The 27201-nt window shown below is 34.7% G+C and overlaps 1 protein-coding gene and 1 pseudogene across 2 annotated transcripts in view; one reads left to right on the top strand and one right to left on the bottom strand.

Moving 5' to 3' along the window:
• Positions 1-205: 205 nt before the first annotated feature.
• The window catches only part of PROS1 (protein S), a 62360-nt gene continuing 35364 nt past the window's right edge, over positions 206-27201 (bottom strand). For both annotated transcript variants that reach the window (XM_057697092.1, XM_057697093.1), the window contains 9 exons: positions 26359-26484; positions 23734-23855; positions 22031-22146; positions 18778-18967; positions 13621-13788; positions 12143-12311; positions 8205-8353; positions 4151-4376; positions 206-689 (listed from right to left, as the gene is read on the bottom strand). In XM_057697092.1, coding sequence (XP_057553075.1) covers positions 529-689; positions 4151-4376; positions 8205-8353; positions 12143-12311; positions 13621-13788; positions 18778-18967; positions 22031-22146; positions 23734-23855; positions 26359-26484 — 1427 coding nt within the window. In that variant the 3' untranslated portion in view covers positions 206-528. The remainder of the gene's footprint in view (positions 690-4150; positions 4377-8204; positions 8354-12142; positions 12312-13620; positions 13789-18777; positions 18968-22030; positions 22147-23733; positions 23856-26358; positions 26485-27201) is intronic.
• LOC130830457 (protein SET-like) lies at positions 4423-5316 on the top strand (annotated as a pseudogene).

Here is a 27201-nt window from a genome sequence, read left to right as displayed (position 1 = left end):
AATAAGGCTTTCCTTTGCTTCCGAACCAAACTTGGTCTCCTTCTATTGGTTGGAGCTATACCAGGCAGAAGGGCCTTTTTTGGGGACCTGACTTGGGAGGACTGGTAACAATGGTATTTAATGACATGCACTTTCGTTTGGATTCCAACAAAGGTTTTAGCTTCCTTGCCCTTCCACACAAAAAAAGTAGATATTTAAACACTAGTTCATGATGATAAAATTCAATTTTACTTTTACGAAGATAAAAATGAAGAAATGTCATTGGCAGCAAAAAACTCAAATTAAAAAATTTTATAGGTTTCATTATTTAATTTCTAGACAGCAACAGAAGTAGAATTTTTTTAACGTGATTTATATCACAAGAGAATCTAGTTTTCTTGAAAAAGGATCTTTTTAAAATGCCAGGAAGATTAAAGTACCACGAAATAATCAAGATCTGCAGGTCATATGTAAAACCCTTCAGCTATTATTGAAACATAAGTATAATTACACACAGGAAAAAGATATTATCAGCAGAGAAAAGATGCCTTAAGTACTCATTGTCTTTTTCCAAACTGAGGGACACGAGTGAGCTCTAATATCATTATGTTTAGAAACGGCTTCATCCAGATCCAACTGTACACCATTAATGTTCACTTCCATACAGCCGTTATAAAAGGCATTCACTGGCGTGGCACTGAATGGGACATCTGTAAAAACAGAATATTAAAATATTAGCCCAAGACTTTTAGCATCTTACTTGCTTATAGTTAGAGGAATTATTCAGACTGCTCATTTCCAACAAAATTCCAATCCTAAAAGTTAATAATGTAATTCTATTCAATAAATTCATATTAAGTGACACCTGTGTATATAAGGTATTGTGCTTGGCACTGAATTCAGCATATCATGAGTTCCTCTGATTTCGTAAACAGTTCCAGCCAAACCTCAGATAAATAAACATACTTTAAAGAGAGTAGAAAATAGCATATTCTTACTTGTGGTGTTCTATTTTATTAATTTCTCCTTAAGTATGAGCAATAGTTTAAGCATTATTGTCATTTTTTCAACTCAAAATTATAGCTACTTGGAAATCTCTTTTAAATGCCATGATAAAAAAAAAATGCCATGATAAATATATCTTTTATTATTGCTGGAATAAAAACAGATTTCTGTATTTTCCAAAGAAATAGTGTCTTGCTGAGCATACAATAGCAGGTCATGACAGGGCATTCACTTTTATGTAATGTTTGGTGTTCTTAAAAATAACAGTTTTAATAATATTTCAGTGAATAGGGCCTCTAGGCCTTTCTACACTTTTACTCTCCTTATCAAACTTAATACTTAGGCAACACCCTTGGATTCCTAAGAAGTATGGTTCATCTTCAAAACATCCATCTCTCTACTTGCTTCCTCTTTTTTTTGGCATCTCATCTCCATAAATTTTAATTCCCAATGGATATTCTTCAGCCTATATTTTTCCTCCTCAGTACCTTATGCAAAAAATATATATATATATGTACACACACACATACTTCAAATTTCCCATTTCTAACTTACCAATGTAGTGAATAAGCCCATACTTTTCTATAGGCTCACAGCAATTTTTAAGAAACACTTTCAAGTCTGGTTATCATAGGCTATACTACTATTATAAATATCCTCAGAATCATCTATTTCCCCTGATTTTTAATTCATAACATGCAATTTAACATGCCTGTTTTGTATGTTAATTAATAATGCACCCATCCCATAGTTCACACTCTCCATGTCTCAAATTCCAGTTCTCCTCAATTTTTCCTCACTCTTTTTCTAAACACATCTTGCCTAAAGTCAGTCCCCAGTGCTGTTGTCAAAGTCCTGGAACCACTGAAATTCTGATATTTTTACTTCTTTTGAACTCTTTCATTTTTCGTTTGATTTGCTAAGACTGCATTCAACTAATTTGTGAATAAGGTAGTAGGTGAATTTCAATGTAGAATTCATTCATTTGACCTGTAATTATACTTCCTAACAATTAACCACATTAATGTGACTATGTATCTATATCTAGCTATGGATCTATCTAGCTACAAATCTATTTATAACTTTTATAGCCTATTTACTTCTTTTTTCTTTTTTTATATCTTGGCTGCACCGCATGGCTTGCAGGATTTCAGTTCCCTGACCAGGGATTGAACCCAGGCCACAGCAATGAAAGCACTGAATCCGAATCACTGGACTGCCAGGGAATTTCCCTACAGTCTATTTACTCATATTCCCCCAAAACCCAGATAAAATTTCCATATATGGGAAATGAACACACTGAGCAGTTAAAGTATTTCAATGAAGGTTACTAGAGGTCTAGACAACAACCTCAGAATTCTCCCCATAAGAATAACATGCAAATAGTATTTGAAAATGCTTCTAAAAAACTTTTCAGTTTTTTTGTCATTTAAAGAAAAATGTTGATGCCAATTTTGATTTTCCAACATTAACTACTTTTCCTCCAGTTTTCTCCATCTTGGTAAATGGAATCTTCACTCATGCAATTGCTCATGCCAAATACGTAAGAGGTTCTTTGAATCAGTAATTTCTTTTTTTTAAATAAATTTATTTATTTAGTCTGCGTTGGGTCTTTGTTGTTATGTGTGGGCTTTCTCTAGTTGTGGCAAGCAGGGGCTACTCTTCCTTACGGTGCACGGGCTTCTCATTGCTGTGCCCTCTCTTGCTGCGGAGCACAGGCTTCTAGGCACATGGGCTTCAGCAGATGTGGCATGCAGGCTCAGCAGTTGTGGCTCACGGGCTCTAGAGTGCAGGCTCAGTAGTTGTGGCGCATGGGCTTACTTGCTCCGTGGCATGTAGGATCTTCCGGATCAGGGATTGAATCCATGTCCCCTGCATTGCTAGGCGGATTCTTAACCACTGAGCTACCAGGGAAGTCCCTGAATTATTAATTTCTATTAACTTTGTTTCTCACATATATCTTCAATCTATTCACTGTATACTATCTCCACTGCCATCACCCTAGTGCAACAGCTTCCTCATCTGCAAAATGGAGTAACAATAGTACCTACCTCACAGGACTACTCTAAACATTAAATTAATTGATGCAATGGAAGCACTCTGAACAATGCCCAGACTGTTTATTATGTACCAATTGATGGCAGTAGAGTTGTCACTACTGTTATTATTACTGCTTCTTCACCTGAACTATTTCAGTAGCCCCCGACTCATCTCATCCACTTTTGTCTCTCACCTGTCCATCTCCACCCATCATGCAGGGGAATTTTTTTTAAACTGCATTATTGATATACCACTTCCTTGTCTAAAACTTTTTAATGATTCTTATGTCTCTAAAAATAAGATGCAGGACCCTGAACCAGGTCTACAAACCTCCCGCCCACCCACCCATTTCACAGCCTCCTCTTGCCCAACGTGCTCTCACCGTACTGATCTTCTATATATTTCTCAACCATGTCAACCCCTTTCCATTTTGCCATGAACAATTTTACTTGAATACTAGCTCCAACTTCTACCCTCATCACCTGGTTAACTTCATTCAGTCCTTCAAATATCAGATTTGTATCTTATTCTCTTCTTCAGAGAGATTCTTCCTGGCTCCCACAACCAGATCAAGGCCCCATTTTCAGGCTCTGAAAGCAATCCCTACTTTTCCTTCATAGAAATTATGAAAATTTTAATTTTTTTGATATTTTCCTAATCACTTGTTTAATATCTGCCTCTGCCACTAGATTGTAAAGGCCTTAACAGCAGAAATCACATCCATTTGTTTATTGCTATGTCCCTACTGCCTGAGACATAGGTTTTTAATAAATGTTGGGTGAATGATGGTTAAATCGAAGAATAAATATTAAACTCAGAAGATAACTGTGAGGATAAAATGAAATAATCATTTCTGGCTAGGATAGTCAAATGCAGCAAAACTTGGTTAGTTTCAGTTTATCATTAAAACAATGTTAAATAAAAATGTACCAATAAAATGTTCGTGCAAGTCCCCAGAAAAAGAATGATACTGGAACTTTCTCTTCCCTTCTGATGCCCCTTTACTACAATTATATATGCTGTATATATATATATAGATGCTGTTTTACTACGACCATATATTTAAAATACTATTAAGTTCATTCAAAATATACTTTTTAAAATCAAAGAAAAAGTAAAAAGATACCTGGAAGGCCACCCAGGTAAGTGGTCACTGTTCCTTTCATTGCTTTGTCCAAGATGGCAAATTGTCCTTTAAAGTCTTCAGCGTAGAAGCTATCTTTTCCAGATTGAGTCAACAGCTCCAAACTGTTTCTGTCGACTCTAATTTCCAGAAGGGATTTTTGACTGGAACACAGACTTAAGGCCTCTATCCGAGCTATTACCATATTTTCAACAGATACCAGGACATCCTAAAGAACAGAGCAAAGACTTAACATAAACAAGTACTGAGTCCTCAGAGCTCCAGGTACGAACCTCTTCCCCTGGGTGGATTCTTGGCTTTTCTCCCAGCTGGCCCCCAAGCACCAGTCTACACTTCCACCTCAAGCAAAGAAACTGAAGAAACCGAGACTGACTCCTGCCTCTGGGTCAGAGGCAACGTCTGCTTCTCTGAACTTGCCGAAGGAAGAAAAAGAACAGCAAGAAGCAACTGAACATATTGATGAAGTACAAAATGAAATAGGCAGATTTAATGAACAAGCCAGTGAGGAGATTTTGAAAGTAGAACAGAAATATAACAAATTCCACCAACCATATTTTCAGGAGAGGTCGAAATTGATCACCAAAATCCCAAACTTTTGGGGTAACAACATTTGTTAACCATCCACAAGTGTCTGCACTGCTTGGGGAGGAGGATGAAGAGGCGCTGCATTATTTGACGAGAGTTGAAGTGACAGAATTTGAAGATATTAAATCAGGGTACAGAATAGATTTTTATTTTGATGAAAACCCTTACTTTGAAAATAAAGTTCTCGCCAAAGAATTTCATCTGAATAAGAGTGGTGATCCATCTTCAAAGTTCACTGAAATCAAATGGAAATCCGGAAAGGGTCTGATGAAACGTTCAAGTCAAACACAGAATAAAGCCAGCAGGAAGAGACAGCATGAGGAACCAGAAAGCTTCTTCACCTGGTTTACTGATCATTCTGATGCAGGTGCAAATGAGTTAGGAGAGGTCATCAAAGATGATATTTGGCCAAATCCATTACAGTACTACTTGGTTCCGGACATGGATGATGAGGAAGGGGAAGGAGAAGAAGATGAAGATGATGATGGGGGGAGGAAGGAGGGGAAGATGAAGGAGAAGATGACTAATGGAACACTGATGGATTCCAACCTTCCTTTTTTAATTTTCTCCAGTCTCTGGGAGCAAGTTGCAGTGGTTTTTTTGTTTGTTTTGTTTTTTGTCTTTTTTTTTTTCTCCTCTTGTGCTCAGTTGCCCTGTTTTTGAAGTCTCTTTTCTCCTTTATATCATGATTTACAACCTATTTGGGGGGGATATACCTTGAGCAGAATTCAGTGGGAAAAGAATCTCTACCCCTTTCTGCTCCAAATTCATCTTTATCCCTGCCTGTCTTAACAAAAACTTTATGGAATCAACACCACCATGCTCTGTGGGAAAAAAAAAAAACCCTGCTTCTCCCTTGGCTCTGCTGGGATCTGGAGGGTGCTAGGCCCCTGTGTAGTAGTGCATAGAATTCTAGCTTTTTTCCTCCTTTCTCTGTATATTGGGCTCAGAGATTACACTATGTCTCTATGTGAATATGGACAGTTAGCATTTACCAACATGTACCTGTCTACGTTCTCTTGTTTTAAAAATGAAAAAAAACTTAAAAAAATGGGGTTATAGAAGGTCAGCAAAGGGTAGGTTTGAGATGTTTGGGTGGGTTAAGTGGACATTTTGACAACATCGCTTCTCCTTTGGCACGTTTAATAGTGATGTTTAATGGACATCCTTGCAGTTTAAGATGACATTTTTAAAATAAAATTCTCTCCTAATGATGACTTGAGCCCTGCCACTCGATAGGAGAATTAGCAGAACTTATAGGATCTTATTGGCAATTGCCATTCTCTATTGTAATTTTGTTCCTGTTTAATTTAAAATTTTTCTCTTTGTTTCACTGGAAAGGAAAGATGATGCTCAGTTTTAAATGTTAAAAGTGTACAAGTTGCTTTGTTACAATAAAACTAAACGTGAAAAAAAAGAAAAAAAACTAAATGTGTACACACACACACAAACAAGCAAACAAACAAACAAAAAAAAACAAGTACTAACGCTACTTAAGAGAGACTTTAGTTTGTAAAATTCAAAAACTGAATTTCAATAAGGTGGGGAAAAGTATGATAGAACCTTCAAGTTTAAATGAAAAAACTACTATTATCATAATCATAACTTTAGAATATACATTAGTTTTACAAACTCCAGGTTTAGCTAAGATGTAATTTGCAGAACCTGGATTGCAATAAACCAATAGCATTGTTTCACCAACAATGGGAATCAAAGTACTATCTTAAGCAGTACATTTCTGTTTCTGAGCCTTCTTAATTTCAAAACTTACATATGGAAAAGGAAGGAGTTGAATCATTCTTTGGTGGAGAAAAGACTTGGAAAATTTAAAGTACTTTAGTGAGCACATGCCGGCCAGACTGAAAAGTTTATTTGTGCCACACAAGAATTCTGTAGACTTGGGACAAATTGAATGAAGTCTCTGAGAAAGAAAAACTAGGACTGCCAGCAGTAAGTTACAGAGTATTTACCAGAAGTTTCTCAAGATATATACATTTTTTCCAAACTTTTCAAATTGGTGATACACTAAATTACTCAAAATGTCAAGAGTCATCTATGCATATAGCTTAATGGCATGTAGAGGAAATATAAAAAGAGATAGAAAATAAAATTGAAACTAGGGAGATGGGTGTTACGATGCTTCTCAGATGGTAGAAAGATAGTCTGAAGTGTTTACTTAGGAATCCAAGATACCAATGCTAAATGAAGCCTATACTTCCCAAACACAGGTTAGTCTAGGAAATCTGTTACTGTGTTATACATATGCATATCCTGAGCTCATGAAAAGTCTTAAAGGTGGTCAGCTGAGAAAATGTTCCAGAACCATCAATATTATGTGAAATAATGTTATGAAACATTGTTCACAGATCTTAAGAAGGCAATCTGACATGCAAAAAGGGGAGGGGGGAGCGTGAAGACAAACACAGAAAAGATAAAATAAATATCAAAGACATGGCACGTGTTAACCTCCTCTACTGCATGAATGTAGTGTTGAAGGCAGGATTTCCATTTTGCTTAAAAAAAAACCAAAACAAACAAGCAAACAAAAAGCTGAAAGCCAAATGCAGCAAGCTCCTGTGGTCAACTGGAGACAAAATCTCAGCAGGATCTTTTCAGATTGCTTACAGTTAACCATCTTTTAACTCCCCACAACCATTCTTTAAGCTGCAAATGGCATCCCTTTTTATCACTCCAGGCATTATTCAATTATATGTCTCTTTCTAAAAGCCACAGAGAGCATCCAAGCCAACCCTGGCACAAACGAAAGCTGGTTGCTGGAACTTGTTGGAATCCATTGTGGATGATACAAGGACAGAACTATTAGCCTCTAATAGGAGGCTGAATAATATAGATCTTCCGATAACTCTCATGTTTCTTTTATCCAAGAGTTTTTCCTGTTCTTCCTAATTTCAAGGCAGAGCTGCCAGCAGGAAACCAAGTAGACTGGTTTTAGTTTTCTCTAGTCTTTCCTAATTTAGTTACGAGAGAAAAGATTAAGAGTGTCAGAAAGCACAAAACATTATAATTAGGCATTGAATATTTCAGAATGGATTGCAATCAGACTCACTTCTATTTTGTTAGTACACAAAAATTCCCATGATACTTCAAAGATTCTGAATAAGGGCAGATCTCTATGGGCTCAGAGAAGACTCCAAGCAGCCTCTGTGTGAGTCTGCCTAATCTAAGCTATAAGCGTAACAGGCTTTTCATTCCCCGCCCCCCCACCCTTTTACGTCTTGGTTCAAACTTTGGAAATAGGCCAGCAAAAAAGTAACAATAATGAATATTTATTGAATCTTTAATGATGTGCTAGAGATTGTGCGAAATAGTTTATATGTTATTTCATTTAATTTTCAAAATAGCACTTTGAGGTAAATACTGCTATTCTATTCATTTTACAGATTAAAAAAAATTACAAAATAAGGATCATAAAGGTTTAGAGTAAAGTTACCTGAAGCTCTTCAGTGACAGAGTCCACCAAGGACAAGGCAAAGGGCACTGTGTTACCAGAAACCAAGGCCAACATAACACCAGTGCCTGATGATGGGCGAATAATCAAGGACACATTTACTTGCCAAGCCTCGGGACTGGATACAGTCTCTGTTTAAAGAAGGAAACAGAAGCAGGGTCAATGTACTCCTAAGGTGTACCAAAAGGAATCAACTGTAATCTTATTAATAGTCAAAACCATCTTTGTGTGATACTACAGATTTTAGTTCTCTTTCTCAGTGATCTATATAACATGGGCAAAACAAAGCAAAAGAAAAACAGTTTTTAATGCAGGCAAGAAACACACAGATGGAGCCTCATCCTTTTGCTCTTCTTCCTACAATAGAATTCTGGATTGTGGTGTTCAGGACTATCAAGAATTTTCCATTTGTTCTTTAATAGCTCTTCCTTCTGTCTTACATACTCTCCAGTGCTCAAATCTCAGAGTGGTTGTTATAAAGTACATGTGAGAAGAAAGTTCAACAAGTTTATTGCAATATTTCTGAGGGAAAATTTGGGTATAGCTGCCACCCCCACCCCATCACTCCTCTTTCATTTAGGGGTCAGATTAGAGCGGTGGGAAAGAAAAGTATGATTTCTATGCATAGGGGTGTGGGATGGTTTGATAGTAGAGAAATACTCTGAAGCCAACAGTTAACTTTGAAATTCTAATAGGAACTCTTCTGTGATTCTCTTACCATAATACTTAGAGTTCTTTTCCTTTTTTTTTTTTTTTTGTGGACATTTTTTAAGTCTTTACTGAACTTGTTACAATATTGCTTCTGTTTTTGTTTTTGTTTTTGATGCTTTGTTTTTTGGGGTTTTTTGTTTGCTTGTTTTTCTGGCTGCAAGGCCTGTGAGATCTTAGCTCCCCAACCAGGGATTGAACCTGCACCTCCTTCATTGGAAGGCAAAGTCTCTACCACTGGACTGCCAGGGAAGTCCCAACGTTCTTTTTCTTAATTACTAAGTCAATTGTCTACCCAACTAGAGTGCAAGCACTACGTGTCTCTACCATCTCTGTTTTCCTCAGTAGTCACTTAACAAATATTTGTTGAATTAATATGATTTTAAAATAGTTTGATTTCTGAAAATATTAGTTTACAATCTGAATGCAGTCTTCCTCACTTAATATAAAGTAATGTATAACAACAGCCCAAATACCACTGGAGGCTTTAAAAAGATGAATGTGAATGGAGAAAATAATTTTCCTTTGACAAGACGTTCTTCCGTTTAGCCACATCTAATGCTATTACATTTTTCTTTATAATCCTTTAATTTCCACCCAAGAGAAAAAAAAGTACATATAATCATTTCAAAGTAAGTAAATTTACTTTAAGATATTAACAAACTCAAACTAAAATGAACATGCAAATGTATAGAAATTATAATGTAAGAAATTACAATGTAACTAAATATTAATTATAAAGTAGGTCACTTTCATACTATCTACGAAATAACTAATTACTTATGAAAGTAATTTCTTTCAGGTGCAATAGAACTCTTATTTTCATTTTCTTTTCATAGATTTTTTTTCCTTTGAACAAATTGTGGGCCTAGTTTTTTCCTATATTCAGTCATCAACTCAACTTAAACATTTTTTTAAAAAAAACCTTCATATATAGAACAGGGCTAAAGTTAAAGACGTATTAATTTATGTTAGGAAAACAGAAAGCACTAGGTAACATGCTTCCTTAAAACTGTAGTAATACTTTTTAAGGCTGCAAATAAAAAATTTTAAATATGTTTTTTTCTTAAAGCAGGGATATAAAATTAACACTAAATTTATAATGCAAACTGTTTGTAGCTCAAATAATGAACTCCTAAAACAGAAAAATACATAAATGCCAGTAAAATAATTAAGATACACAAATACCTAATAAACATATGGTGAGATATTCAATGTCAGTGGAAACTGGGATAATAATTAAAACTATAAGATTTAATTTTTCAACTCTCAAATTAGAAACAAATCTCAAGCATAAACTTTCTTCTGTTAGTAAAAGTATAAATTGATAAATCATCTTTGGAAGAGAACCTGATTGAGTAGTAGGAATTACACCTTCGCATAACATTTGATGGAGAGAATCTCAGGTTTAATCACATAAGGGTACAAGGATATATGTCCAAGGATATCCCGGAAGCATTATTTGTAAAGATAGAAACCTGGGGTCAGTATGGCAAGAGTTAGAAAACTGCAGAGTACTGTTCCCATCCTTAAGACAACAACAAAAGACCAATTATCCATATAAACACAGCTTTTCTTGAATTATCAAAGAGCTGAGGTTACAGAGCAACTAACTAGAAACCTAAAGAAAGACAGGTGCTTTCAGGGAAAAACAGGAGGAGAGTACTCTATTACCCAAGGCAGAAAACAGACACTATACAATTTGGTAAAAAAAAAAAAAAAAACTAGATAAAAATTTTAACAAAACACTGCAGTCCAAGTAGGGGCTGATGTGAGAATACAGAAGCCAGAGAAAATGCAAACACATGGGAAATTCATAGCCATTCAAAGGATGTTACTGGTGCTCAAGAGAAAAACTGGGAGCAGAAAAAGAGATTAGAGAAAGTTTCCTTCCTAGTGTAGGCCCCAGGGGAAAGGAGCAGCACCCTGCAGGAAAGGCACAAAGTCTCACCCAGATCATTTTCCGTCTGCTCTAAGCAAGACTTAAAGCATTAGGGGAAAGGCAGCAAACTTTGTCACTATTAGGACATATGCAAAGACCCACTGTACCTACAGATTAGGGAATTAAAATAGCAAAAAACAAAGTAAACAACAACAACAACAAAAATCACTTACCCTGGGGAAGGAGCAGGAGTACACCTTGAGTCCTGACCATTAGATATCTCCCTTACTGGTGCGCAGGAGGCGACAACGAAAAGTCCACACCCCTGAGACCCAGGGATATAATACCTGTCTAAGACTGAATCTACACCAGAACATTAGAGAATGCTCCTCTGATCCCCAGACCCCTCTACCGTGCTAGCAAATGTCAAGTAATAAGTAACAGCACTCTTCTGGGAGTGAGACAAGACCAGGGAGAGACACTTTCTTGAGGTAAATGAAAGGACTAACTAAAGCTGAGGATGGATCAGCTGTTAAGAAAAATCCTCTGGCAAACCAGCCACTACCCTAAGCACAAGGTATATGAAAAGAATTTGAAGGGTAGTCATGGAAATAAGAAACTAAGCAGCTAAAGTCTTGACTAGATTGATTCAAGGTCCCTCATTAAACATCTAGCAGAAGGAGAGATGTGCTCATCTCCAAATGTAAATATTATTTATCTCAGCCTCTACTGTTTTATCTGACACCCATCGTGAGGCCAAAAATTATTAAATACAGAAGGAACCATGGAAAAACAACCCTTAGTCAAGAGGAAGAGCAACCAGTATGACCAGATTTAGATATGACACAGATGTTGGAACTATTAGACAAGGAATTTAAAATAAGTATGGTTAATAAGTTGAAGGCTTAGGTGGAAAAGATGGACAACACATAATGAACAGATGGGAAACTGTCACAGGGAGGTGAACATTTTAGGAAAGGATTAAATGGAAATGCTAGAAATAAAGATAAATCCTTTTGATGCATTAATCAGTAGACTCAACACAATTGAGAAACTGGTGAACTTTAAAACAGGTCAATTGAATTTACCCAAAATCAATCAGATTATGTGCCAATAAACTTTAAGTAATTACATAAGCATATTCAACTACATTTTTTCTCCCAATATACTAGGAAAATTTCTATAAAAAATATATAACAGTATGAATAAGCCTAACACTATGTCTGGCACATCGTAAGTACTCAACAATGTTTACTGAAGGAATTACTGCTGTTAATGAATAAATTTAAACAGCAATGAGAAAAGAAAGATAAAATGGGAAATCACTTACTATAATCTATGCTAAATTGAGCAACTCCAGAACCAGGATAGTAGGAACCCTTCTCCACAGTGACAAAACAATGCTTATTTTGTTTTTCTTGCATGATTTCCTTTACTCCTGAAGCTCCTTGATTCATCAAATTCCAGCCTCGAATACATCCATCTAGACGAGGGTTAATCTAACAATTTAAAATGTAGATCAATGAAAGCATGTTAAACTTAAAAAAGACAGGTTCATAAGTGAAGTGGCTTAATTGATTATAGATACAGGTTTTCACTTAGAGGCAAAATTCTTTTTTTGACATCTTAAAGTATTTAAAATATTTTGAATTTTATCTATATTTTTTTCAAGGTATCCTTCAGATGGACAGTCTTTTTCAGTAAAAGTGAGTTTATGTCATCAGAGACCTCCACTGGAATCCTAATGATTTTTAATACCTCAAGCCCCACCTGCCTCATCTGAATCATCCAGCACTATCTTTTCTGCTGTCAAGTTCCATATATGCTTCTAGCTATGGCCCTGAGTTCTAAGCTGCTTTCTGTTTTTCTCTAACTGCATTTACAACATAGGTTTGTCTTGCCATCAGTCACTAAGACTCTTTAGGAACAAAAGTGTTTGCATTCTTTAGTTTCACCAAAGCATCCAGCCACACTCAAGACATGTAGCCATTTCATAAATAGTTGATTCTTTTTGAATAATTTATTTTACTTTTAAAATGTCTTGATTTATCAATTTCAAAGGACAAGTACATTCACTCTGACATGGATTAACTAATTCAGGTTTTATATCATATCACAGAAATCTTTTAAAAGCTAAGGTAACTGAAAGATGGATATAAAATAGTAAATATTTAAGTTAATAACCAAGTGTAAAATTGGCAGACCCATGGCTTCCAATGAAAAATTTAAAACTCTTCAAGGTCATTGATTAGTCTTCTTCGTGAAACCTTTTCCATGGAAGTTAGTCAGACACCACATACAGAAAATCATCTATTATATGCAACTTCAGTTTATGACAGGCTGCAGTTATATTCCCACCAAAGATTTTTCTTTTTAAAATGTTCCACCTCATGTGCTATTCTTATCTCCCAAATTTTAGTCCTAAAACAGACCTAAGAAAGTTATTTGATTGGCTTCTACCAAATAATGTACTTTTGGACTCAAATATATGTATTTACATGTTTAATGACTCAGTATAGACTATTATGATGTTAATGTTGAACTGATGCTTGGAGAATTTTTAAAAATCTACTTCTCTATTAGCAATGCTGGCAATTTAAATGAGCTCAAAAACACTACATTCATCTTCTTATTTCCTTAATACAATTTCAAGGGTTGATAATATTATTTTTCCATGTTCAATTCAAGTTTTCACAGTTGGTGTGCTCAACAAAATAACTTCATTTGACTCTCAGAAAAACACATTTTCCAGTCTATTACAGATGAAGGAATTCATCCATGATGAATGATATAAGCTTGGATCATTACCGGTCTAATGAGTGAATTCTCCACTTTTCGAGGCATTCCCGCAAAGTATACTTTGGTTTCTAGAAACCCATTGGTAGCCTTAAAAAGGCTTGCAGGTTTATTTATATTCATTACAGCTTCTTTAGCTATTTTTACACTAATACTGTGTTCTAATTCTTCCACAGAGACCTACAATTAAAAAGACAAAAATTATCAAACAACCAAATATTAACCGCATTTCATTTGAAACACTAAGATTAAAAAATCCTGTTATTATTCCAGTACATAATTTTCCAAAGTAATCATTTTAATGTACTTGTTAATTTGTTCCAATACATTTGGAATATCAAATTAGTACAAGTGATAAAAATGTGTTTTAGCATGATAATTCTTGATCAAAAATTAAATTGACACCATATTTTAAAGTTTAAAAATCAGTATTTTTCTATTACATTTAAACTTCCATTCATAATATATATCTTTCAACCCCAGTGTGCCATAAAATTAACAGTTTAAAAAAGAAAATAACTCTACAAAATCTTAGAAAACTTTTAAGTGCCCTTATTTTGCATTTGTCTGATAGTATAAATATGAAATCAATAATGTAAATAAGTTTTTAATATAAATTAAGAGAAGTTAGTACATTCAGTATTCTGTTCATTACACATAAATTATATTTTATTTCAAAATTCAAAAGTAGTTGAGATCATAGGAAAGCACAATACATTAAATTAAATTGGATTTTTCCAATTTTGAAAGTAGCTTGGGTTCCTAAAAAAGATTGGAAGTAGTGGTCAATAGTGATTAAAAAAAAAAACAAAACCCTCCCATAAAGGCAATTTGAAGAACCATTGCTGCAATCTCCTTATGTAAAACTGTAGGACTCAAAATGCCAACTCTTCATTTACTTATCAATCAGGGAAGCCAAACAAAAGACACATTAAACCACTACTACAGAAAGGGTAAAACTATGCTCTAAAGTAAAATAAATTTGGTAATATTCACAGATTTATAGTTGGTCAAGGCTCTGTCCTTAATATAACCAGTTGGCATCATTTTATTCAAATGATTATTCCCTCCTTGAAAGATGTTCTTAACTTAGCCACCAGGACCTCATCTGACTTGCTTCTCCTCCATACTCTTAATACTCCTTCTCATTCTCCTTTGCTGGATCCTCTTCTTCTCCACCTCTATAAGAAGTCCCAGAGCTCAGCCCCCAGACCTCTTCCCTCTAGTCATGCAAATATTTTGAAATGGGGTTTTACTGCCCCACTCTAGGGCAAATTTGGGGGTGGTGGGCACTTTTAGTTTTCACAGTAAGAGATACGCTGACATTGCAAGATGCTAGACACCCTGTAATATGCAGTCTGGTCATGCAAATTAAATAATAAAATATCCAATATCCTATAAATTTTCTGAACATTTCTGCTAGATATCATGTAGGGTATTTATAATTACCTGTGTTTGTATGTAATATATACACAAAACATTTGTTGCACCATTTCAGTATTCACTGAATTTTTCAAAAATGTAATATTCTTGTAAACCAAGAATACACTGATGTTTGTTTTGTTTAAATCTTTATCAAGATTTTCTCACAATTTTGGAAAACTACTATTACTGATGGCAATATCATTTACGTACTTATGATGTTTAAGTTGCCAATACATCACCCCAGCATAAGTCTTCATTTGTAGCTTTCATGTTACTCTACATATAGGAGCAAGCTTTGACAAATACACTTGAACTTGAGCATTTACATATTGAAATATATATTACTTTTTACAAATTATTTTTTATATAATAGAGCATTATATTGGATGTGATAGAGTTTAAAACCACGGATTGACAATAACCAATCTCAGGGCCTTTAAAGCCCTCTTTATGCTGAATATCCAAGTTTTTATGAGCCTTAAAGTGAATGCTGGACCTTAAAAATATATACAGATTCTGACCACTTCTCACCACTCCCCCTATCAACACTCCAATCAAAGCTGCCATCTTCTCTCCACTGTGCTATTGCCATAGTCTGCTAACACCATATCCTGTTCTATCCTTACTCTACTGTTTCCACAAAGCCATTAGGTCCTAAACAGGATTATCTTTTAATGTGCAAATTAGATTATGTCACGTCTCAAAATCATCTAAGGTCTTTCTACTTAAGATAAAATCCAAGTCCTCACTACAGTTCTCGCGCTCCAACACGATCTTATTCCAGACCACATTTCTGACCTCATTTTCTACTCTCTCCCTCTCTCACTCTGCTGCATCTACACTGACCTTTGTGTTGTTCTTCAAATACAACAACACATCCTCTAGCCTGAGACTCTGTACTTGCTGTTCACGTGACACAGAATTATCTTTCCCCCAAAATTTCTCCTGTCTTGTGCCCTCAAGTCTCTGGTCAAATGTAATCTCATCAGAGATAGCTTTCCTGATTCTGTATACACACGCACCATCATCATTCTCTATTGCCTGGCCTTGCTTTTCTTTTTCCTCATAGGATTAATCACTATCTGACATATCTATTTGTTGATGCATTTGTGGTTTTTATCTCACCACCAGAATGCAAGCTCCACAAGAGCAAGGACTTTGTTTTATTCACTGTTGTATCCCCACCACCTAGAAGAAGGAATAGCACATAAAGTGCTCAATAAATATTTTGTTGAATAAATGAAATTATGATACAAATTATATACTTTCCACCAATATTATGATTATACCCAACTATGAAATATAATAATCACTTACAAGGTAGCAATATTTATTCCTACAGGTTATAGCCATTCTAATGACTTAATCATCACACATTCAATTTTATTTATATGAATTACAAAACAATTCTAAGTTACATATTTTAATTTTAATTTCTTATTTTTAAAGTATTTTACTTGAAATTTTAAAATAATTTAAAGTTTAAAATTACTGAAACAATTGCTATAAAGTGAATAGTCCAGTTTATAGATTAATTTAACTACTTTATGATTAATTAAAATTAAAATACTTAAAATACTTATTTATTCAAAATAATTTCTGTGCTGCATAAATTTGTTTGAAACAGTATAATTCATTAATAAATCATCAGCATTGTAAGCTGGTAAAACTACCATGCTACCATACTATCTTTTAAATATAAAAGATATGGAGTGAAAAAAGAAATCCAATTTATTGGGGAGGAGGGGTAAAATGCATAAATTGTTAAAATATTGAATTAGAATTTAAAGAAAAACAGCCAGTACCAAATTTATTACCAAAGTTTTTCTCTGACTTGCTTATTGTTCTTAAACTTTATTAAATAAACTTGTATTCAGTTTATAAAGGGAGATTTTAATTTAAGTGTTTTAATTAAAACATGAGCATATCATTACATAGCAGTTTCTTTTTAACAAGAATCATAAACATAGGAGACAAATGACTGAAACTGAACAGCTGCCTTCCATCCAGCCCGAATCCTGTCCTTAACAATATCACTCACGATACTTGCAACTCATGATAACTTCACAGATGAATATTTACCTTTTTCTTTACATATATTATATCCTACCTAGAAATTTACCTAAATTCACCTTCAAACAGCTGATATTTTCAGTTTGCACAAACTCATTAGAAAAATAATTCTGTTCACTCTCTTCCTGTAAAAGTGGTTTTAACGGTTTTAGATAGGTGATTTAGGGATGGTAGGCATTAAAATGTATTACTCAAGCACATTGGAGGAATAGCTATATGCATCAAATATTCTAGATACAGATGTGGTAGGAAAGATGGAGTAACAAATATACACTAATAAGCATCAGAAGTCAGAATTTTAGTGACTGCTCTGACAGTTGCACTTGACCTTGTGAAGACACTATTCTTTTAGAGTTAGGAGCCCTAAATCCATGGCTGCCAAATGACAGATAGCCCCCTTTTTGGTGACCCACATCTGCACCCAACTGTTCTTTACTACCACTTTCCTGTAACATATTTCACATTACACTGTATTAGTTCATAATGCAGCATCAGCTACTAAACTGTGAGGTACTAACCTCAAGAGCAAAGTCAATCTCTCGCAATAGTTTTAGTGCCTTGAACTCAGGAACGTAGCACTTTAAACATGCTCACTCCCAGAACCAAGATCCTTACACAGCAGATCTCAGGAGGGTCCAGAAATCTGCATTTATAATGAGCATCCCAAGTGATTCAACTGCAATTGATCTAGGACCATGCTCTGTCCAGAGCAGCGGCTTTCAAATGTCTCTCACTATAATCTACATTTAGAAAGAAATGTTATAGCATAAGCCATGTGCACACACACCCATGTGCACACACACACATACAAGGTAGATGAAAAAAAAAAAAACATGCTCACTAAAAGCTTACTGAGAATGACTGCAAGGGTGGATAAATATAAGAATGAAATAATTTGGTGATTATTTACGTGGCTACTCAGCATGGACCTCTCATCAGTTTCCATACACTTAGAAAGTGTCTCTTCGGGGCACCACATTCTAGGGTCAAGCTGATCTTCTCTCTGCTATTCGCTTCTGAAAGTAGCATTGATTTAACTGCAGAAAGGAACTCTCCCCTCTGTACACTAACAGTAATCCCTTCTCCAAGAAAAGTTCCATTTTAATATAGTAGATTAAAGTGCTGTTCTCGATTATTAAAATAAAGGCTCACTTTCAGGGATTATCTAAAAATGCTAGTTGCTAAGCACTCTGACTGGTGCTGTATCCTGTTTGTACAAATTGATTATATCTATACAATAATATTTAAAATTAAATTAATTTTTTTATTTTGTTACTATGTGTATTTCCCTTTTACATTAAAAATATTGATGGCTATCCAGTGTCGATATCCTTGATCAGTGTTGTCTTCGCATAACCCCTGACCAATCGGAGCAATATCACTGTTCACCCAGTGACAGCCACTAAGAAAGGTAAAAAGTTAAAGACAAAGTAGTTGTCCTTAGCAAAGCAAATAACTGAAAACAACTTCATATGGGAAATTCGCAATATATTGAGAGAGAATAATTTCTCAGGCTGTTTCAGGGATTTACAGTGTGTTGAATATACTTCACACAACATCAGATAAACCCAAACCTATTTTGGTTTGGTATCGCTATTAAAAAAATGATAAATGATTTCATACAAACTGTATCAAAGTGGAAAGTTTCTTTATGAATTCTGCAAAACGTACCATATTCCATAAACCATCATTAATAACTTTGCCTCCAGTTGTGGTTTTGGCTGCATATTCATTCTTAAACTGAATTTCAATCTTTCCCTCTCGAAGTGCAATCAGGAACCAAGCTGAGTGATCAGAAGATTCTGCATACAGGATAACACCTTCTGAATCATATGTCCGGAAATCAAATTCAGCTGAAAATCTGAACAATGAACAGAGAGAGAGCCTTAATAGCAAGAAATATTGAAAACTATGTTATTCTTTTTTTCTCATACTGGCAAACAGCAATATGTTGAAAGAGTCAACTGTTACTTTGCCTGGAAAAAAATAAAAGAGAAGAGCAGGATTAAGCTGTTCTTGTATTATCTCTGGCTTCCATGTGTGTTTAAAATCAAGGTATTACACTTTCTTGCTTATTCGTGGAGTCTTTTTTCCCAATGAACAGATGCTTTGATAATTTTTCATTTTTGGCATTTGTTTTGAAGACACTCTTTAAAATGTTGGAATACACATGTACAAATATTAGGCATAATGTCTCTCCTGGAGCCTTTTATGCACTATGTAATCTGATATTAAGATTCTCTTTTTTTTTTTTTTGCTGTATTGATATGTGATTAGTAAAAGATGTTACAAGTCCATGATTGGTTTATCCATCAAAAGCATATTTTCCCTATGATTTCACATATGTCAGGAAGGAATCACTCACAGAGATATACAAGATAGTATCTGGATGACTGCAAACATAATAAGTCTTCATGTGTGGTAAAGGAAGGTAAAGTCAAAAACTTTTAAATGTAACTGCTTGTTTAATTTCAAAAGCTCTCCAAAACTCTAATTGCATAAACCACTATACTAGAGAACATGGAAGGAGAGCTTAAAAGATACAGCCATGCAGTTAGGGCTATCTGAGCTTGCTGCTATTAAGACTCTGCACATATATGTAGCCACTACAGGGGAGGAAAAAATCTTAAGGATGCTGGACTAAAAAATAACATATATCAATTCAGTGCCCTTAGGATACTTTAATGAGAATCAGCACTAAAATTTCCAAGGGACCAGCAAAGATAAACAGGGAGTTAAGTTAAAATAAAGGTAATTTAAGTTAAAAAATCAAGACATCAGGTAATTACTAAATAAGGCAAGAAAGAATCCCTCACTCTTCCTTATTCCGCATATAATCAAACGGAACAAAGAAAAAGTGATAGAATAAACTTTCTAGTCTTTAGAATTCCAAGGAAATATTATAAAGAGGTAAATGTGAAGTAAAGTGTGTTGTGTAGATAACAATGTAGTAGGAATTTACTGAACTCAGATTATAATAAAAAGAACCATTTTGCCTCAAGTAAGGACTTCTATTCTCTTTCATATTCATCGCATTTTGCTGATGTGAAGCATATATCATCTTGCCAAAACCTGAATCTGTGTATGCTCAGGATCTTCTAGAAGTTGATCCTATTATGGAGATAATTTCCTCCTCTTTGTACAATCATGCTAAACCAGTAATTCAAAGAGTCACCTTCTGCATATTTTCTGTCTGGAATACATCAGCATACTGATTCATTACACTGGGGAATAATTCATTCTTTTTCAGAAGTATTGTGGAGTGAAAAAAAGTGAATTTGTTAACTTAGGGATAGGGTAGGTATTTGATCAAGGGAAACAAGCTGAAGGAATGTGAAAAAAAAAAAGGAAACAAAACCAAAAAGCATTAGCTGTTCTTTCTGTTCGTTACACAAGTGGCAGCTTATAAAAATTCATCAAGCTGTATGTGTAAGATACATGTATAGTTCCGTGTATATATATATATATATAATATATATATATAATGTATATAAAATACTTTAATAAAAAGTTTAAACTAAATATATAATAAACAAATAAATACTGAAAGAAATAACTGTTTGGCCAATTTGATTCAATGCTAGAGCCCAAGCTTCTGAGAACTGTGAGAAATGAATACTTCTGAAAGTGCTTGAAGGTATGTTATAATTAACTCTCTCTCTCATTCTTATTTTCATAGCAAGGAAAGGTTGTCTACAATCTGTATCACTAGAAGATATTATTTGCTTTGAGATGTTAAAGGGGAAAGCCACATCTTGGGGGAAATAAGAGTGTCGAAAGAGCACATTACATCAGTGAGTAAATTTCAGTGTTCCTTAATGATAAAATTTCTATGAATTGAGCTGAATTATTTAATGAATAATCACTCATATATCTAATGAATTAAATTCTAAATATGCATGCTTATCTAATTAAAATATTTTAAAATTTGGACTCTATAATTAGTCTCAAATGTTTCCTTTCTATTATTCCTACCAAATTCTGATTTTTCTTTCCTAGTTCTAACATGTATGCCTCTGAGAAAATTTGATAATTAGAATCATGACTCAAAAACAGAAGCAATTGGGACTTCCCTGGTGGTGCAGTGGTTAAGAATCCGCTTGCCAATGCAGGAGACACAGGTTCAATCACTGGGCCAGGAAAACCCCACATGCTGTGGAGCAACTAAGTCCGTGTGCCACAACTATTGAGCCTGCATGCTGCAACTACTGAAGCCCGTGCACCTAGAACCCGTGCTCCACAAAAATAGAAGCCACCACAATAAGAAGCCTGCACACCGTAACAAACAGTAGCCTGCTCTCCACAACTGGAGAAAGCCCGCATGCAGCAGCAACAAAGACCCAATGCAGCCAATAAAATAAATAAATAAATAAATTTATTAAAAAAAAAAAAAAAAACCAGAAGCAACTACTCCCTCCCTAAGGTCAATCTAACTACAGGAATAGCAGATAACGTGCTCAGATAGTCAACTAAAATCATGTGATGCATTTCTTTAAAATACTACTTAAGCAATCTTATATAGTTTCCTTAATAATTATGAGTATAACTATATTTTAAAAGCAATATTTTGAATATTTCTCATTAATTATTAATAACATATAAAGAAGAAAGAAAATTTCACAAATACATTAAATCTACTTTCCCAGCTTCTTAGTAAATAGGTATCCTCTAGAAAAGGAAAAACTATGGATTAAGATAAAATGATCATTGGAGAAGATCAGTCTAGAATGACCCCAAATGATTTAAGCATGAAAATTATGCGTAAAGGAAGAAATGAACTTTAGGGCACCTCATATCATCTGATTGATAATACACCTTAATTATCTGATTGTTAATAAAATTTCATACTTTTTAAACCTTTCAGTCACTTCTTCTGTCCTGATCTGCTTATCTCTAGAAATTATCATTGATATTGGTACCTCACCTGGTGTTTTCCGGCAAACGAAATTTTAAATACAAAACAACCCCTACAAACTGCTCTGCCAAGTAAAGCAACTCATAATTTTTGTCAAGGTTCAAAGGAAGGCACACTGGAACAACCTGGAGAAAAGGCAACAAAACAAACAAACAAAAAGCATAGGTTACTGCTTGGTGTTTGTGTCAGGATATTATTCTTTCTCTGTTTCCTGGTGTTCTCATCAAATGTATCCTCTGTGATACACTAAAATAAATTAAGACTATCCATGGCAATAATAAAGCAGTATCTTTTACTTCCTTACATAGTCCATCAGTATTATCTCCAAGACCATGTATGTTTTAAAGTCTTATTAAGCCAAAATTTTTCTGAGCAAAAATGTTCTATCTAGATAATAAAGGGAATGCTGGAAAACCTGAACAGGATAAATATAAAGTAAGATATCATTGAAATCACCAAGGAATCCACACACAAAAAAAGTGATTTAGAGTCATTTGATCTAATATTAAGATTTTTTTTTTCTTCTAAGAGTAAAAACAAACATTGAAATGGAAACCTTTTTAAGGGAGAAGTTCTTGGGCATACCTATAGGGATATTCTGGGGGGAATTGTGTAAATAGCACTGTGTTAAATTTGGTTCAGAAATAGTATCTCATTTCCTCTCAGAACTTTAATAAATCTATTCCAAGGTAGATGGTAATGTGTAACTACAACAAATAATGAAATAATAGGAAACCACGTGCACACAATACATTTCAATGAAGTACTGCCAAAGTTACTATGTATGCCAACTAGCTTACCTTAACTTCCTTTACCAAGTAGGTGGCATAATATGAAATGCTACATTTTTTGGACACACATAGCTTTTCCTCAGTAGCAGATATAGAGGTATGTGTAAATCCATGATTAAATCATTATTCAGTTTAGGGGGGTTTTTTGTCTTTGTTTTTGTTTTTTACTGTCTGCCTCATAAGCATATGAAATTTCACTTTCACTTTTAAAAATTCAAGAATTGGACTAAAGATCACTGACACGTGATCCTTATTTAGGAAAAAAAAAAAAGAGCTCCAAATGTTGACCTATTTATTTCAACGGAAGAAAAACTAAAACCTACCCCCACCATTCAGTTTCATTACCAGTTATGAATTGAATCTGAGTAACTAAAAGCAAGTTTGAGAGATACAGATTAACAAAACTGACCCCTGAATTTCACACACTGAAACCCCAACTAAATCCTACTCTGACAAAGTTGTTTCCACCTGAGATTTTATGAGCACTCTTGCAACTACTAACATGCCTACAGTATGATCAAACTTGTCAGAGTGGGATAAAGAAAAGTAGACGCTGGAAAATGTTTCCTCTAAAGTTTCTATGAAAGATTTTTTTCTCACAAAGAGGAGTATAAACCTCAGCTTTTCTTAGTTTCTTAAGTAAACACACTTTGCATTTTATAAATGTACAGGCTATACAGATGAGCACTCTCTGAACTGTGACCCTGCAGCCTTTTTTTTTTATCCAGTCACTAATTATCCAATGTTTACCACTTACGTGACCAAAATCAGTAAATAGATTGTGACTTATAGCCTGCTTTGAACTACAGCAATTATAGTAGACATCTGTATATTCTTGATTTACCTCATCTGTGTGGAAATAATTACCTGGTTCTCTCATTTTAAAAAAGAGATGGGAAGGTTAGCATTGCAAAATGTTACCTCACAGCTCCTATAATCTTGGGCAAGTTTGAATCCTTTCTTCCCATCACAGTAACAAGAGTAACCTCCAGGGTAATTGACACAAAGTTGAGCACACACGTTCTCGGTGCATTCATCCACATCTGGAGTAAAAGAGAACATAAATTTTAATATCTCCTAAATGTTCAATTCAACAGAAAAAGGACTATTTTGATTTTAGTATGAGATAATCAGTGATAATAAATCCTCAGCGAAAGAAATTCCTTTGACATCAAATCACATGTATTATACACTTGCCATGGAAATTTAAATGTTACAAGTATAATTTCTATTTATCTATATACCTGAACCAACAAATTTAATGAATAATTTTCAGTAATTAATAATTGATAAAGATATAACAACTATACTAATTTTATGATTTTGAAGGAAAAAAGACTGTCTCACTGTAACTGTCACATCTGATCATATGAATTTCACTGACACTACTTCTTAACTCTTTGAACAAAAGAAAAGGAAAGGAAGGGGAGAGGAGGGGAGGAGGAGGGAGGGGAGAAGAGGAAAGGAAGATAGGGAAGGGAAGGGAAGAAAACATCTTTTTAACTGAAGGTTGATATAATTGGAGATTAAATGATCACATCAAGAAAATTCCACTTTCCATAATGCAATGACTAATGGTGGCAATAAATTTAAGGGTATATCTTTATTTCTTAACTTATGTAAACAAACAAAAACAAACAAAAAAACCAAAAAAATAAAACCTCACTGTGCTATTACCTCCCATATTGTGAAATCTACGTGGCCTCAGTCCCCGCTCCATATTTTCAGAAAGTCATTCTTGAAAAGCTGTAATAAGATGCTTCAGCTAAAGTACACTTCAGAGCTACATAAGATCCTTGACCTTTTTGATGAATACACCCTGTGATCTTTGAAAATTCCCAAACTCATAAATACTATTATAGCATATAAGTTCCCCCTTAAAATGCCTTAAAATAGACTCCCCATATTAGTGAGCCCTCAGTACCATTAAAATTGAATAGTATAATTAAAGTAATAAAATATTATATATATGTCACATTTATATCTTTTTTTTAAAAACCTGTCATTCATTGAATATAACTACAATATTGATGATGAAGCTGGCTAATAATAAATCCACCCATGCTTAGGGTAACTCCCATCTGGAGTGGTGGGAGAGTAGGAATGGTGTGTGGGGGGGATATTTTTCAGTGAGTGCATGAGGATATAAGACATCAAAATCTCAAAAAAAGTATAAATAGTTGAAAAAAACCTATTCTAAGATTATTATCAATCTTAGGCAAATTCATAGACACAAAGTAGGTTGGAGGTTATCAGGGGTTGGGAAAGGGAGGAGGGGGAATTTATTGCTTAACAGTGACAGAGTTCTGTTTGGAAAAATTTTGGAACAGACAATGGTAATGGCTGCATAACTGTGTGAATGTAATTACTGCCACTGAATTGTACACTTAAAAATGGTTAGGACCTCCCTGGTGGTGAAGTGGTTAAGAATCCGCCTGCCAATGCAGGGGACACCAGTTCAGTCCCTGGGTGGGGACGATCCCACATGCTGCAGAGCAACTAAGCCCATGCACCACAGCTGCTGAGCCTGTGCTGTAGAGCCCGCGAGCCACAACTATTGAGCCCACATGCCACAGCTACTGAAGCCCACGTGCTTAGAGTCTGTGCTCCACAACAAGAGAAGTCACCGCGCTTAGAGTCTATGCTCCACAACAAGAGAAGTCACTGCAGTGAGAAGCCCATGCAATGCAATGAAGAGTAGCCCCCACTTGCCACAACTAGAGAAAGCTGTGCACAGCAATGAAGGCCCAATGCAACCAATTAATTAATTAATTAATTTTTAAAAAAGAGGCAAAATAACCTTCAGTGGCCATTGAATAGAGATTTTTAAAAAAATGGGTAAAGGGCACATATCTTATATATATTTTGCCACAATAGAAAAATTACTATTGATATGATTAGTTTTAGCCATGGTATTAAATTCATTTTGCAATTTTAAAAAATTCAAAGGAGGATGTGAGATAATATGTATATATCCATGATTTAAAAAAAAAATCCGTCTAACACATCTAAGCTACCCGAGGCACACACGCCAGCACCGCTGGAGCCAAACGAAGTAACCACAAATCTCCAAGGGGCTCTCCCAAATCCACAGGCACTGACATTACTAATCAGTACTTCTCAAGGTTTTAAAGCTTGGTTATCATTTGGTTATGAAGAGATTTTCTTTTACATGTATTCAATTATAACAGAACTAGGTCATTTACTATTTTACAACAAATGGCACACTGATATATGCACAGAAAATCATTGAAAAGTTTGATATAGAACTGAAGGTTTCTAATCACCCTTGTTGTAACACCCACGCGATTTTTAAACTTGCCTTTCTTGTGTGTGTGTGTGTTTTTCCTTCCAGCTTGAAGTTCTTTTTAGCTTTGGATATTATAAAATGTTTCTTTTGCGTCTATCATATATGGGAGGTCTCCAATTCATATACAGCTTAGAGGGCCAATAAGATTGCATAGCACTAAAGAACCAGTGCTGCTCATACCAAATCAGGGTGCAAACTCACCCTCTTCACCACCAGTGATACCACCAGAACTTTACCTTCACAAGACTTTGATAAGGGATTGTATCTGTAGCCTTCAGTGCATTCACATTCAAAATCTCCCTGGACATTCCTGCACATAGCTGTGCCACAAATGCTGGGCTTCACAGAGCATTCATCCACATCTATAAATGAAACCAGTACATTAAAAAACATTTCTTTCACACCAGAAGATACTAGCAAAGAACCCTTGATTTGTGTTTCCCGGACTAGTTTAATATATCTAATGAGACAACACAATGGCCTGGGAATAACAAAATATTAATAATCTATCATCATATTTTAGTTCACTCAATATGATTTTTTTATGCACATGTATAGGGAATGTAACTGATGTTTGCCATTTCCTTTGTAATCACATAAAAAAAAAGGGGGGGGCTTTAGTTATTTTCTTATCTACCAGGATACGGTATGAAAATAAACGGAAGAAGAGACTCATCATATTCTTAATATATATTCCTACATACGCGTTTCTGATATATGGTCTTAAAAGCATATTTACTCTATAATACAAATATAAAAAATGAAAATGAGATGGCTCATCTGCCTCATCTTTCCTTTGGAAATGGACAATAGCTAAACCTGCATACCAGTATTGCGGCTTAAAGTATTTGAGTGATTCAAATTTAAAATGGGATCAGATAAGGTCTTAAGGTATTTCTAAAGCCACAGCTAATTCAGCATAAATTTTAGTGTTAAATTACTACTCCAGAACTTTCAGATGCGTTTATTATATTACACAGCATAGGAGACAAAGTACTGATTGCAACTAGTTACTGAATAAGTACCTGTGAGAAAAGCAAAACAAGTGACAGAAATAGTTCAATAGAGATGTAATTATT

Source organism: Hippopotamus amphibius, chromosome 10 (assembly GCF_030028045.1).
Source record: "Hippopotamus amphibius kiboko isolate mHipAmp2 chromosome 10, mHipAmp2.hap2, whole genome shotgun sequence".
NCBI lineage: Eukaryota > Metazoa > Chordata > Mammalia > Artiodactyla > Hippopotamidae > Hippopotamus > Hippopotamus amphibius.
Note: the sequence above shows the minus strand (reverse complement) of the source record. Positions and strands in the feature narration are given on the sequence as shown.